Here is a 15308-nt window from a genome sequence, read left to right on the forward strand (position 1 = left end):
CTACTACCTGTCGCTCCCCTAACGCCCCTAAATTGAGAATGTAGGGGTACCACTGACGCCAGGAACTCAGATTTTGACCGGTCTAGAAGAAGAGGACAAAGAAGAGCTGCAAAAGAACTGAAGACTTGCTGTGGACTTTTGGTGCAGGGTTTGTCGCCAATCTCGACAATCGTGGCCGAGGGACTTGTCCTGCAGCTGAGCAACTACCAAGAACCCCAGTAGACTGTCCTCTTATTTTCCTTTCAGGAATGGCTTTTTCCACCAGTCTGTTAAAATATCCATTCTCTAAAGTTAAATGTTGGGTGAGTGATTGTGGACTGATGGGGACATGTAGTAGACGTGCAACTGCTGAGCATTGTAGATGTATGAGAGTTGCATGCATGCCAGAAAGAACAAGCAATTTTAGATTTTGTGGTTGTGCTCCTTCATGGCATTGTATACAAAAGTATCTTATGTAGATTTCCTAAACATATGACGTAGATCTCACTTTCCAGGACCTATTTAAAAAAAAAACACCAACTGAAGGGTGCGAGGCAGGGGGAAAGGTTTCGATTTCTTCTTAGTTTTCCAAGGCTCTGCATCCAGTGCATTTAATCAAGGAAAAAGTACAAATGTTGTGTATTTTTTGTCAATACAGTCGTAGGAATTCATTTTTTGTTGGGTCTCATCAAATAGGGTTGACAGCCTTTGAAATTATTCTGAATAACATACATAATTACTTTGTAGCATTGGTGAGTATGGCCACAAAATGGTCTTTTCACGCAGAGAAGATGGCATTATGCTTTTAGGTGGAGCAGCTTCTGTAAGGTTCAAGGAACGATATGGCGGGTGGACTTATTCAGGGTGATTTTGTCCTCTCCCATTTATTTGTGGGATCTCAGGTAGTTGCTCAACGAATAATTAGATTTCTTGCTAGTGTGGGCTTTGTAAAGAGAGAGGGGCATTGACTATTGTTCAAAGGGTCACATTATTGAGAGATATTAGAATATTTCATGGGAAATTGTGTCATGGAACTACAGAGATTCTGTTGGTGAGTGTGGTTTGTAAGCAGATGATCTGGAGCAAAGTGGGGTTACTTTTGTTGTATATTTATTTTCGAAATTTTTATAGCGCAACAAATACCCTGGGGTGTCTCGGCGCTGTGGAGCTACTAGAATCAAGCATCATCTTACTGGTTGAACAACCATGTTTTTAAGAGCCTGCGAAAGCTCATCAGGTTCGGGGCGGTCTTAATGGCCAGTGGCAGAAGATTCCAAAGTTTTGGGGTGGCCACCAAAAAGCGCCTGTCTCCCCAAGTGGCGGTTCTTGTACGCGGTACAGAGAGGAGGCAGGTGTTAGCCGATCTTAATTGCCTCTTGGGAGTATAAAGCTGAAAAGCTTCAGTAAGAAACCTAGGTCCTATGCCATGTACTGCCTTATAGGCAATGCAGAGGGCCTTAAATTTGATGCGGCTTTCGATTCTCAGCCAGTGGAGGTGGCGGATGGCAGGGGTAGTGGGCTTGCGACGAGGGATATTTAAGAGAATTCTTGCAGCCGCGTTCTGGATAGACTGCAACTTCATTAGGACACGCTTCTGTGTATGTAGCAAGAGAGCGTTCCCATAGTCTATTTTTGAGAAAACTAAGGTAGAGACCAGAGTTTTCCCAGCTGAGGTGGGGAGGTAAGGCAGTATTTTCTTATTTTTTTTCAAAATAAAGAAAGCTGAAGAAACAACCTTATTAGTGTGGAGGTCAAAGGACAGCTTACTGTCGAACATCACTCCCAGGTTCCTGGCCTTTTCCACTGGGACAGGTGGAAGGCCCAGCTTTTCAGGCCACCAAATGGACGACCATTCAGGGGAGAGCCTGCCGAAGGTCATAATCTCGGTCTTATCCGAGTTAAGCCTTAGACAATTCGAGGCCATCCAAGTGCTGACCTCAAGCATGGCTCTTTGAAAGTTGGCTGCCACAGTAGGGCCGTCTCTATGGATAGCCAGAACCAGCTGAGTATCATCTGCGTAAGATGTGAGCCGTACACCATGGGCCTTTATTACCCTCGCCAAGTCTGCTACGTAAATGTTGAACAACATAGGACTTAGCGAGGAGCCCTGTGGGACTCCACAAGGGAGTGCAGTGATAGGGGAATAGAAATCTCCCAGCCTCACTGTCTGGGTACGGTTTTCCAGGAAAGATGAAATAAGATCCCTGGCCAAACCGGTTATCCCCAGAGCTGTGACACGGTCGACCAGAATGGTATGGTCGACCGTGTCAAAGGCTGCTGATAGATCCAGAAGGATCAAGACAGCCGCCCCTCCCTGGTCCATGATCGCCCTGATCTCATCAGAGGCCTTTATCAAGGCGGTATTGTGGTCTTGAAAGGAAGGTCCTGGGGGCATGTCCAACACTGATCTGTGAAGCCCTGATTGCTGATCATTATATATTTGGCCATCAATTAAAAAGAAAAAAAAAAGTACAGAGCGAGGAAAAGCAAATGCTTATGAAGTGTGAAAGCGTTTCACGATTCTAGCTAGTGTCATTTCTGGAGAAGTGGAGAAGTGTGGCTCAATGGTTAGAGCTATATGTGGAGAAACAGGAGTATGAACCCATCAACCTATTGGGATTGGGGTCTAAGGAAGTGTATACAAAACAATATCCCAAATGGTATTATTGAACACGTTAGTAAACAGTACTTGGTAAGGATATCTATACAGTATTATCCTAAAAAGATCAAGGAGTCAGTTATTTTGTTCATGGTAGTGCTAAAAAGCATCATTTTATATTCAAAGAAAAATTAGGGGTGGGGGCAGATAAATACAATTGGTTACAGCACTGTGTGAACATTTAAACAAATAGCAAATATCAGCCCATAAGGTAGTACAAGGTGCACGAGTGCAGTGGGTTGTGACACTACGGCAGCGCAAGTGACAGAGAATACAGCGTGAACGGCGCAAGGTGCAAGGTGCAAATATATACAGTGAAGGTACACAATGGTTTCCGGTTCAATAATGGTATCTTAGATCAGTATTTGTAAGGAGAACCAATGTGGAGGGGCGCCTGGAGTCTGGCTGTTTAGTCGACGGTGTTTCGATCCGTGTAAATGAGGATCATCTTCAGGACATGATGGGCTGGGTACAGTGCATGGATCAATGATTATCGGACCAGTGTGGGAGGATTCAATTGGAGTCAAGCCAGTGGTGGTCCTGATCCGGGTGGCACGTGGAGAACAGCAGAATCCTGGAGTAACGAGTAGTCCAGGAAGGGCAAGGGCCGTCAGGTGGCGTAGAAACGTCCACTTCGGCGGTAAGGAAATCGGTTATCTTCAAGCTGTCATGAATCACACGGTGAAGGGATGAATCGTCTTCAATTCGGGCAGTGAGTTGAATCGAGTAGCAGCGCCGAAGTGGACGTTTCTACGCCACCTGACGGCCCTTGCCCTTCCTGGACTACTCGTTACTCCAGGATTCTGCTGTTCTCCACGTGCCACCCGGATCAGGACCACCACTGGCTTGACTCCAATTGAATCCTCCCACACTGGTCCGATAATCATTGATCCATGCACTGTACCCAGCCCATCATGTCCTGAAGATGATCCTCATTTACACGGATCGAAACGCCGTCGACCAAACAGCCAGACTCCAGGCGCCCCTCCACATTGGTTCTCCTTACAAATACTGAACTAAGATACCATTATTGAACCGGAAACCATTGTGTACCTTCACTGTATATATTTGCACCTTGCACCTTGCGCCGTTCACGCTGTATTCTCTGTCACTTGCGCTGCCGTAGTGTCACAACCCACTGCACTCGTGCACCTTGTACTACCCTATGGGCTGATATTTGCTATTTGTTTAATTGTTCACACAGTGCTGTAACCAATTGTATTTATCTGCCCCCACCCCTAATTTTTCTTTGAATATAAAATGATGCTTTTTAGCACTACCATGAACAAAATAACTGACTCTTTGATCTTTTTAGGATAATACTGTATAGATATCCTTACCAAGTACTGTTTACTAACGTGTTCAATAATACCATCTGGGATATTGTTTTGTATACACTTCAATGGTTAGAGCGGCAGACCCTGATGCAGAGGTCTAGCCCGGGACCAGGGTTCAATTCCCGCCTCGGTGGCTCTTGGACTCAATTTCCCCAGACCTGATCATTCTCGCCTCGGTGCCTAGTCTAATCATGGGTCCCACGCTGTGACTCTGGGCAATAGCTTGCTTAATCTCCACAACGGCCCCAGCAGCGCTTGGATGCCTGGCTTCACCTTGGGGGTGCCCAGGAGTGGACATTTCACAGGAAAGCCAGGATGGGTTCCACAGCGGTATGAATACAGCGCTACGAGACCTCTGGGTAGAAGTGCGCTATATAAATACAAATACATTTACATTTCTCCAGTGTAGCTAATACAACCAGCTCAGGTGGGGACCGGGCGCTGCTGCTTACCAGCGAGGTACAGGAGGCGGGATGGTTGTAAGGGTACCACCAGACAGTCTTATAGATGTTGATGTACTGGATGAAGAGGGCCACCAGCAGGTAGATGAAAAAGAGGAACTCGAAAAGAAGGCTCCCGTCCAGCGGCAGGTCAGGGATGTGGCAGTGGCGTACCGGTCCTGGGGTGATCAGCGCAGTGATGGGAGGCGCCGAGAGGCCGATGGCACTTCCATTCCTGAGAGAGAGAAGGATGGAAAGTAAGAACAATTTGCCAGCATGAGCCAACAGATCATGGGTTTTACAAAGTCTTAACAGATGTCTTTATTGTTTCTAAAAAACATACAATGCAAAATATATCACCCAATCAGTTTCCTCCCAAATTAAGAGGGAGAATAATGTTTTAATAACTTTAATAACTCACCCATTGTTCACTAGTGATATATATATATATAACAATGCTCCACTTGCCAGCTTCCCCCAAACCCTCTTAGTCATTGAAGAGCATCCAACAGGCAGCAGCCCAGCTCATCAAATGGCTAAGTAAAGGTATTGGCTCTCTCTTCCTGTCTGCATCACATTCAAGATCTGCTGCATCGTCTACAAAATGGTCAACTCTTTAACACCACACCGCACCTGGCAACCAACTTCAAGAGCCCAGGGACTGTCGGCCAGACATGAAGCAACAGCAGCCCCAGGTTGGAAGCCAAGAAATGCAAGAAGGAGAAGTTGCCAGTAATTCTCCTGCTGCACCCTGAGGGCTTAGAACTCTGTCCCAGTCCAGGTGTGCCAAGCTCCACCCGTGCACTTAGGGAAAGTGCCAAGGAGCTTCCGCTAAAGTGCTTCCTCTTCATGCCGCCTCTGCAAGTTGCCTCCTGACTATCCAGCTCATCGAAGGAGCGCTTCTTAGCCCCACATTCCTTGACTTACTACCCCATTCTGCTCCCTCAAAATTACCACTTACTGCACTAATAACAGCTAAGCTTCTGCAGGATGGCATCATTCTGAGGCCACACGCTCTGCAGAAGAAGTCTCCCACAAACAAGCTTTTGGAACCCGGGCAACCCTATTACTGTGATTATTTAATTGTAGTAAAAGACAAGACATGGGGCAGGGGCCTGTCTGGGGAAAGAAGAATTAACACAGAAACACAAACTTGCAGGTTTTTGAGTTTTCACAAACATTTTGCAGGAATGCACCACCAGGGTGAGAAAGGGGAGGGTGAACCACAATGAGACACCACCATTTTTCATGGGGCTGTAGAGAACATCTATTTCAACAGAGAAATGTGTTTTGTGCATAAACGTTTATTTTAACTGAGTTCTCAAAGTAATCCACCATGCCATATCCAGCAAATTGTCAGCGATGCTGATGTATGGCAGGTGGGCAAGGAGTATGCCTCGAAAACTAAACGTTTTGAGGATTTCCACTCATACCTACACGGTTCTACGAATCCTTGAAAATGTGTAAGTCTACACACATCATAGACCTAGTTATATGAAGTGTAGGTGTACTCACCTTTTTTTGATCATGCTGTAAAACACTATCTACCATACATACATTCTTCCTCATTTTATCAAACTGCACACATTTAAAATCTTTCCTCTGTTTTCATAAGATATCTATACAGTGTTTCATTTACCCCTAACTTTGGAGATGCAACTTCAAGACCTGACAAATACTTTGGGAAACTGCATCACCAAGGGAAGAAATAAGAGACACCAGAAGCAGTGAGGGGGTAGGAGGTTGTACGTGGTACAGTTGGCTCTCCTCCTTCATTTAGACCTCTTAAAAAAAAGTCAATTGCACCATACTACCACCAGGAACATGTTGGGTGAAGTTCAAAGCAAGCTTCACTCCTCTACAAAGCAGAGAATGCTAAGAATGCAATGAGTGACTTCAATGTCCTACATCTACTTTTTCAAGACACGTGTCTTTAGACAGGATGATTGCTTGGTGGGCTGAGCTCCCGCTGCATAGAAAAGAGTGTAACCTGCAGAGGTAAGGGGGACCGACCCTTTCCTGCATCCGGAGCCGCCATTATGCATGGTACTCAGTTGTAATAGTAATAAGAGGCAATTCCCTTTGTTGGTGTGCACTATGTTATAATCTGTGTAAGCCTCTACCAGCCAGCCAGAAAGACAGTGTTCAGGTTTGTGCACCCAACCTTTGACAAGTCCCATCACCTCACCCATGCGGTCTGTCCTCAGGGCGTGTGTGCACCCAGATTACACCCAAGCCAAGCCTGGCTCTGCAGCAACCCGTTGTGTGATACCAAATAGTCAGGTATGTCAGCGAGCGAATGCATCTCCTGCATAGATGTGCTTGCAACCTGCAGGTTCTAGCTTGCGTCAGACTGGGCGCGTGAACAAGTGGGGTTTGGTCTTTGTAAGATGCAAGAGGCGTATTTTCAGCGAGCCATTGCAGTTCTGCAACTTATCTGTTGCCAGTGAAGCCATTAATTACACAATAATGCACACAGTAAGGCATTTTAATAAAGACCTTGCTACTTGGCCAGTCTGCAAACTTGTAGGACTGTAATGATTAGTGTCACTATTATTCAGCATGAGTGGTCATTACAATAACATCCAGACCCAACACAGTGCCCCTGTGAAATACAATAGTGTTGTTTCCCAAATCTCCATTTCGACCGCCACGACAAGTAAATATTGTCAGTTTTATAAAGTTGATCCTCTGGGACCATTCCCACCAGGATGTTGCTGCACCTGCCTGCTGACAGCATCATCAGAAAGCACTTCTTGCAAGTAAGATGATGAAGTCTCATCACTGCCCTTTCAGAAGTAGCTTCACGTTTAACCTGCAGATCACACTCTAGTTACTGTCTGGTGCTATTCAGCCTTTGATCCTTCCAACGCTGATGCAAAGACGACAGTTCCATTGGACAATCCCAGCTGCTGGTTTTACAGTTCTGTGATGCCACAAAAAGAAAGCAGCTACTTACCTGCAACAACAGTTTTGCCTCTTGTACCTCTTCTAGAGTTACATGCAGTTCAATATGTCGCGATCTAGTGTTTGGTTTCGGAAAATATCTTTATATATACTTTTGGGTGCTACAGAGCCATCCTGACCCATCCAGATGCCAACCATAAGTTCACAATCCAATTCAGATTATGTTTCCTCTGTTCTGCGAGATGTACGTAAAGATTAATGTAGCCAATCTTTAGTCATGTTACTTTAGGGATGCACTACTCCCTTCAGCGGGGAGGCAGGAGGGTCAAGTGAATTTAGAGGAGTTTCAAGCTATACCACTAGGGTTACAGGTAAGTAACTAGTTCTTTTGGCAGCATGCACCTATTCTACATTCATATGCTGAGCATCAACTATAAAGTTCTACTTCGCCTATTCAGTAGAGGGACTTACCTGTTGAGTAGCCGCAAATAAATGCCATGAAGGCACCACAAGATCTTTTGATGCTCCTGTTAAGTTAAAGATGGTTCCCCAAACTATGTGACCTCATTCAATGGACACTAATGTTCGGAAGCCTTAAGAAAACAAATTATTTTTTTGCTTGTACTTAATATTTCTCCCTTCACAAATTTCCTGAATACATGGCTTTCTTCTTTATATCTGTTTTCTTTTTTCTTCTTTCTCTGCTGCTATCCTTGATATGGTGTCAACACGTCCCTTGTCACTTTTGCATTTCTTTCCTTTCAGATCTGGTGTATTAGCCTTGATCTGTCTCTTCTTCTATTTCTCGAACTCTTCGTTCCCCCTCATGACTAAAGCTTATTTCCGTACTTTAGTATCTGGACAATTATATTTAGTCATAGTGTGCACTTATAGTCAGTCATGTAGCAGTTGCGCATATGCTCTTAATGGACACATTGTCAATGTAAACTGAATAACCTCCCTTTTCACCTGCTGAGTGTGACTTGGATTTTCCCAATATGGTTTCCCCTATACCGTAGCAATATAAACTGAGTTTTTCCAATTGACATATTGCTAAGGAAGCTCCTTTTTTGCCTTGTTGGACATAGTTTTTTTTTCCCCCAATAAGGTTTTACCTTCCAGGGAGTAACTTAATTGGAAGGCTTCTACAATCCGCCTAGCAATAGTTCCTTTTATGACAGGCTATACGACAGATGCGGCCCTCCAACAAAAAAACGGTATAATTTTTCTTATGAATTTTATCTGCTACATGTATATTACTATCCAGCGCACGCAGTAATTGTTTTGCCAATGTTTTACGGTTTTGCAAAAATACTGGTAGTTGAATGGCTTGATTAATGTGGAAATCAGACATGTATGGGATTTGAAGTGTCACTGCGTATATTTCACTAACCCTATGCAAGAAAGTAATCATGATTAAAATGTGGTTTTAAGTGTTAGATGATTTAAGCTAACCTTGTGTGCTGGTTCAAAAGATGATAAGACTGGTCTACTCAAAACAGTGTTTACATTTAAAAAAGATTGCGGCTAGATATGGGGGCGATCCTCTTTGCTCCCTACAGGAAGATTTTTTTAGCAAGTATCTCAAAAAATATTTAGTGTAATTTCTCTTGGACCTTTTAGATGTGAAAAAAAGGCCACTCCACAGAACAAGGAGGTGGGATGGTGGTGAGGAATCAGAAGTTAAATGGAGTATCCGCCAGAAAGAGTTATCGAAGGCAAGTAAATTGTTGTTCTTCTTGATACTTCTAACCACAGATTTCGCACCTTAGAACAGATACCAAAGCAGTTCCTCCTGTAGGTGGAAGGCCATGTAATGAGCTCAGGACAAAAGTTCTTATAGAACTGAGCAGGCGAAGGGGCGTGGCCACGAGCCGAGCATGGCGGACGCACTTTGAGTTAGCTCCGTCTTTTTGCCCGAAACACTAGCTGATTATCCTGCATATCCCTGTCCCTTGGTCGCCCACTCAAACCCCAAGAACGCTGTAGGTGCGGCGAACAGTCGGTGACAGGCTACGGGTCCTGCGACTCACCAGGGAGAGAACGTAACGGAAGAAGCCGGAGAGGCCTACTCCCCAGACTACGAGCCGCGGCCTCGATTTAAAGAGTGTGCCGAACTTGGTGAGCCCAGCCGGCGCCGTGACACGCCGAGACCGGCGGAACGGCACAGTCTACTGCAACGGCACAGAGACCGGGGTGACGCCACTCAGGTGTGGCAACTGCATGCATAGCTTGTGCGCATACAGTGCAGCGTGAATGTGCTCCTTGAGACGGGGCCGGAGGCACCATAATAGCGCATAAGCGCGATCACCGGAAGCTGACACCGGGGAGTACACGGCTGCGCAACCATCCTGGGTGAGCTGCGGTGCCCCCGAGACCTGTCCTGGAGGCCCCACTGTCGGCTGCTTGATACATGCGGGACCTGACGGAGAGCTCCATAACCAAGCCGGTAGGATCCATGCCGATAAAGACAGACCAAGGCGGAGGGGCGCCATCTTGAACTGCGGCAGCGGCCACCATTACCCGGCTGGGTCTGTAGAGACCCCCCCCGCAGCCAGCGTAGAGAGCGTTATTGTGGCATTGTCGTGTGCTTTACAACGTTTGCACGGCGAGGAACACAAACATAGTGCCACGTGAGGTGCAGCGCGGCGGGTGTGACCCACTCCGAGCCTCTGGACGCCATTACGGGGGTCCCCTGATCGTGGGTGGGCGCCGGAGGTAGAGCGCAGGGCAACAGTCTCCTCCTTGGTTGCCGTAAAGATCTCTGGAGTGCTGTAAGAAACTGACGCCTGGTTCCAGGCAACTGCGACATACCGGACCTGGAGGGGGAGACCTACGAAGAGTCCGGAGAACACGGAATAGTGGCGCCGCTCAGGTCAGGGGCCTAAACTGCACGTGCTTCGAGCTATTGAGCGCCTGACCCCTAACATACGCGAATACCTATGGGGGAACTGTCGATCAGGTGGCCGCGGCGACCGCAGACTCTCAACACGTATTTTGGCATCTGGTGAGCACGTGGGACTCAACACCGCCATCCTGCAGACAAGAACAATGGGGAGAAACAGGGCCAAGGTGCACGACCAGGGTACCAGTGAGGACATTCAATCCACTGGATCGGAGGACCCGCTGGCCTCCTCCAATATGGAGATAATACCGCCGACGGGCAAGTGCACGCAGGACGCTAAACTAGACCTTATTCTGGCAGAAATAAAGGCATCCAGGGAGGCACTGGAGCTGCGTATGGACAACATGGCGACTGGCTTGTTGCTCCTCAGGGAAGATCACAACAAACTTGCCGAAAAGGTCTCGGAACACAAGATTGCGCTTGACGACCTCATACCGCAGCAGACGGACCACTCCACAAAAATCAAGAACATGGAGAAACAGATCACCCAGCTCTGGAACAAGGTGGACGACGCGGAAGGTCGGGCCCGCCGCAACAATGTGAGAATTTTGGGAATGCCAGAGCGCAGAGAAGGGAGGAACCCCACGCAGTTCGTAGAAGACTGGCTGAGGAAGATTGTGGGTCCGCAAGATCTTACCCCGTTGTATAGTGTAGAGAGAGCGCACAGAATGCCTGCGAAACCACCTAAACCGGGTGCGCCACCGAGACCATTAATAGCCCGCCTCCTCCACTACAAAGATAGAGACTCGGTGCTAAGAGTGCGAGAGAAAAAGCACCCCTGCGATATGAAGATAAGACCATTTCTATATACCCGGACTTCACCCCGGCGGTGCAAAGAGCCAGTCGACATTCCTGGGGGTGAAGCGCGAACTACGGGATAGAAACCTAAAATATGCCCTACTGTTTCCGGCCCGCCTCAAAATACTGCATGAGAACAAATCATATTTCTTTGACACACATGAGGAGGCGGCAGAGTGGATGGAGGTGGCTCTGACACCACTGAATACACAGGACCCGTTTGAAGAGGTACGGAGTGGAGGACCCTCGATTCAAAGGGAACGACAGCGAGCTGACGTGAACGGGGAGCACGCAAAGGGATCATCGGCGAGTGGGGGAACGAAGTCGGCCAGTAATGGAACGACGACAAAGATAGCCCAACTGACAAAAGCTGCACTGGCTGCACACGATGCAAGAGGCAAATCAAACATCGACAGCAACTTGGACACGCGCACAGAGGTGTCGGGATCTGCAGATAGCCTGCAGCTCTTTCCCAAGATCACAGCCCAAGTGGCGAATGACTTCGGATTGTAACCCTTGAAGACTCCGGTTGGTAATGTATGAAAATGACGGAAGGGAGAGAGTGGGTTGTCAGGGATGGGGGACACACTAGCCTAGGGCATGCTGTAGTAACACCAACAGGTACCGAGCAGGTGTGAGTGGGTTCCACCCCCCCGAAGCATAGACATGTTCTGGTTTAACTTTCGCCCACGTTGGGCAATAATGTTCGGACCTCGGGTTTCTACACTTGGGGACCTTAAAGTTAAGGTGTTGAACGTTTTGAAGGCACTTGGGTCATTAATTATCCTGCATGTAATCATTCTGGTACACAACCTGTTGAAACCACCTACCATGGACCACAATGGGGACTCTTAACACCTACAAAATGTGTACCTGGAACGTACGAGGTATGGGATCCATCCACAAGAGACATAGACTTTTGGCACAACTTAATCGGAGAAAGGTCATGGTTGCTTGCCTCCAAGAAACTCACCTAAACAGCGCAGAGAGTGTGAAACTGCTTAAGAAATGGAAAGGACAATTGTTTGCTACTGCTTATTCTGTGTTCTCAAGAGGGGCAGCTATATGGCTCAGGAACTGAGTTCCCTTTAAGCTAGTGGAAAAGAGGCTGGACGCTGAGGGTAGATACGTATTCATTTGTGGGATGCTAGATGGTTCACCTGTTGTGATTGGCAGTGTCTATATAAAGAAAGCTCGGAGGCACAAACTTGATTCGCAAATCACAGAGGCAGGAAATTCCGCTAGGGAACTGTTCAAAGTGTTACAATCCTTTGTCAAACCTACAGTTTGCGAGAGTCCAGATGATTTTAACCAAAATCTATGTGACGAGATCTCGATATTCTTTGAGAAAAAGATAGACTTAATCTATAACAAAATCACCAAAACATCACACAATAACAGAGATATCATAGATAGTCTCAGGGACGAGACCACTAATAATGGAACATGTAGACCCACGCTAACTTCGATTCCAGAGATCAGTCCCACTGAAGTAGATTTGCTTCTTAAACTAATCAAATCTGGATCACCGATTGATTTACTACCAGCCATGATGACTGCATCTTTGGCCAGCATTCTGGCCCCAAGTCTTAGAACTCTGATCAATATCTCCCTAAAGGAAGGAAGGATCTCTAATGATTGGAAGATGGCGGTAGTTAACCCCATTCGTAAAAACACCGCACTACCATGGTCTGACCTTAACAATCTACGTCCTATTTCCCTCCTACCGTACATCAGTAAGATGACGGAGAGACATGTCAACACCTATTTGTCTAAATTTATCGAGGCAGCGGACGGTCTGGACCCTTCTCAATCTGGGTTCCGACCAAATCATAGCACAGAATCAGCTCTCCTCTCCGTGACCAATACCATCCGAATGGCACAGGATAGAGGAGAATCCATGATTCTAGTGTTATTAGATTTGTCCGCTGCCTTCGACACGGTGTCTCATGACACCCTGATCAACCGTCTGGAGGGAATAGGAGTGGAGGGAAACGCTCTATCTTGGCTGAAAAGCTTCATTTCCAACAGATCACAAAATGTTCGCCTGGGCTCCCACTATTCCATCTCAAGGGAGCTCACGAAGGGGGTTCCACAGGGCTCATGCCTGAGCCCCACATTATTTAATGTGTATGTGGCCCCCCTGGCGAAGGTCGCAAGGAAATTTGGGTTTATACCAATATCCTATGCAGACGACACCCAGCTGTTATTTCCATTCCAAAACATGACTTCTGCAGTAAGGAACTCCTTTGCTGCTGGAATGAGAGCTATAGCTGGATGGATGACCTCCAATTGCCTACAGTGCAATGTGGGCAAGACGGAGGTCATGCTCTTTGGAAATGCCCCCCTCCTTTGGTCGCCTGAGTGGTGGCCATCGGAATTAGGTACAGCTCCCTGCCCCAAGGAAAGTGTGAAAAATCTGGGTGTTAAATTAGATCAATCCCTGGTACTAAAAGATCATGCCACACAGGTTACGGGAACCTGCATGAGAGTCATTGGCCTACTCAGAAGGGTTTTCCCTTACTTAGCTGACCATCATCGGAGAACACTAGTACAAACTTTAGTTATGAGTAGGCTTGACTACTGCAACGGATTGCTTATATCCGCTAATACAGAACAGCTGAAGAGATTACAGGTTGTCCAAAATACTGCTGCCAGATTGATCCTCAATATCCCTGCTAGATCCCCTTCACACCCCTTACTGAATAAACTACACTGGCTCCCTATACGTCAGAGAGTACAATTTAAGATTTGTTGTACCATCCACAAGTGCTTATACGGCACTGGCCCTAGGTATCTGACAGAAATCTTTCAATTTTATCAGCCTGGAAGAACTCTAAGATCTGGAAATCAAGCTTTGCTACAGATCCCTAGGATCAAAAGAGAAAGACAAGGAGGCCGGGCCCTTGCATTTAGAGGTCCTACTTTATGGAATTCCTTACCCCCCTTCCTAAGACAAAATTCCAATCTTCTTACTTTTAGAAAACACTTGAAGACGTACCTGTTCCCTGTCTAAGTATCCTTCGATATGTCATACAAACTTGCTGTCATTCTTTAATTTCGGAACAACACAGCGCGGAGATATCTCCTTCGAGATCGAATTCCTGCGCTTTACAAGAAATTTAAATAAATAAATAAATAAATATGCGCTGAATTCGGGCCAATCAGACTTCTTAACTACTGTAAGCAGAGTGTTGGCAGACTGGGCTGAATACCATTGGATTATAGGTGGGGATTTTAATGCAGTTTTGGATATATCGCTAGACAGATCGCACCCACCACTTCAGGCTACTGAGAGTAGGAGGCAGGCAGACGCGCTTGCACAGTGGGCGGAGGGCAGGAATTTGGCCGACACATGGCGATGTAAACACTTGCTAAATAGAGAATACACCTTCTACTCCCCGCCCCATAGACTACACACCAGGATAGACCGCGTCTTCTGTGCTAAACCATTGCTAGAGGCGGTGACTGTAGCGGAACATATGGGTAAGACTTTCTCAGACCACAACCCAGTAGAAGTCACATTGCAATGGGGCAGGGTCCCGACACCTATACCAACGTGGCGCCTCACCACGGAATTCTTGGAGGACACTGTATTTAAGGCATCGCTTACAGACGCAATAACTAATTATTTTCACACAAATACTGGCACGGCTAGCTCCCGACAGGTGGAATGGGACGCCTTTAAGGTGTACATCAGGGGGAGGCGATGAGCACACGGGTAGGCATGAGACATAATGTTCTGGAGAGACTCCGGGAGGTAGAGGGATGGCTGGCTATGCTGGAAAGTGAGGCTGCGGGCACGAACTTGCCCTTCACACCGCTGCAGGAAGCGCGTATACAGCACGCTGAGCTATTAGAGGAACTGCGAGTGCTGGATTATAGGGAGTACACATGTAGGCAGCACGCGCAAGCCGAGAGATCGGGGCCCTTGCTGGCCCGTATAGTGCGTGATGATCCAGTTCACTTGCCCATACTAGAGGTTACTGGTCCGGGAGGGTCGTCAGCCATAACACAATTAGACATTAATATTGCCTTTAGGGACTATTACGAGACACTCTACGGCCCACACCGACAACTATCAGAGACGGCGTTTGAGGAGTTTATGTCAGAACTCGAATTGCCGCGACTTGGGGACCAGCAGAGGGAGGACCTGGCGCGCCCTATCACAGTCGCGGAGATACGCTTGGCCATACGCGCGCTCCCGCGACACAAAACCCCTGGGACGGATGGCCTTCCGGCCGAGTTCTACGGGGCCTATACTGACCTGCTTGCCCCGCGAT

General features: G+C 47.1%; 1 protein-coding gene across 2 annotated transcripts in view; it reads right to left on the minus strand.

The window, feature by feature from the left end:
* Window positions 1–15308, minus strand: part of TMEM39A (transmembrane protein 39A) — a 335139-nt gene that overhangs the window by 100497 nt on the left and 219334 nt on the right. For both annotated transcript variants that reach the window (XM_078656707.1, XM_078656708.1), the window contains one exon: window positions 4428–4650. In XM_078656707.1, the coding sequence (XP_078512833.1) occupies window positions 4428–4650 (223 nt within the window). The remainder of the gene's footprint in view (window positions 1–4427; window positions 4651–15308) is intronic.

Source organism: Lissotriton helveticus, chromosome 8 (assembly GCF_964261635.1).
Source record: "Lissotriton helveticus chromosome 8, aLisHel1.1, whole genome shotgun sequence".
NCBI classification, from domain to species: domain Eukaryota; kingdom Metazoa; phylum Chordata; class Amphibia; order Caudata; family Salamandridae; genus Lissotriton; species Lissotriton helveticus.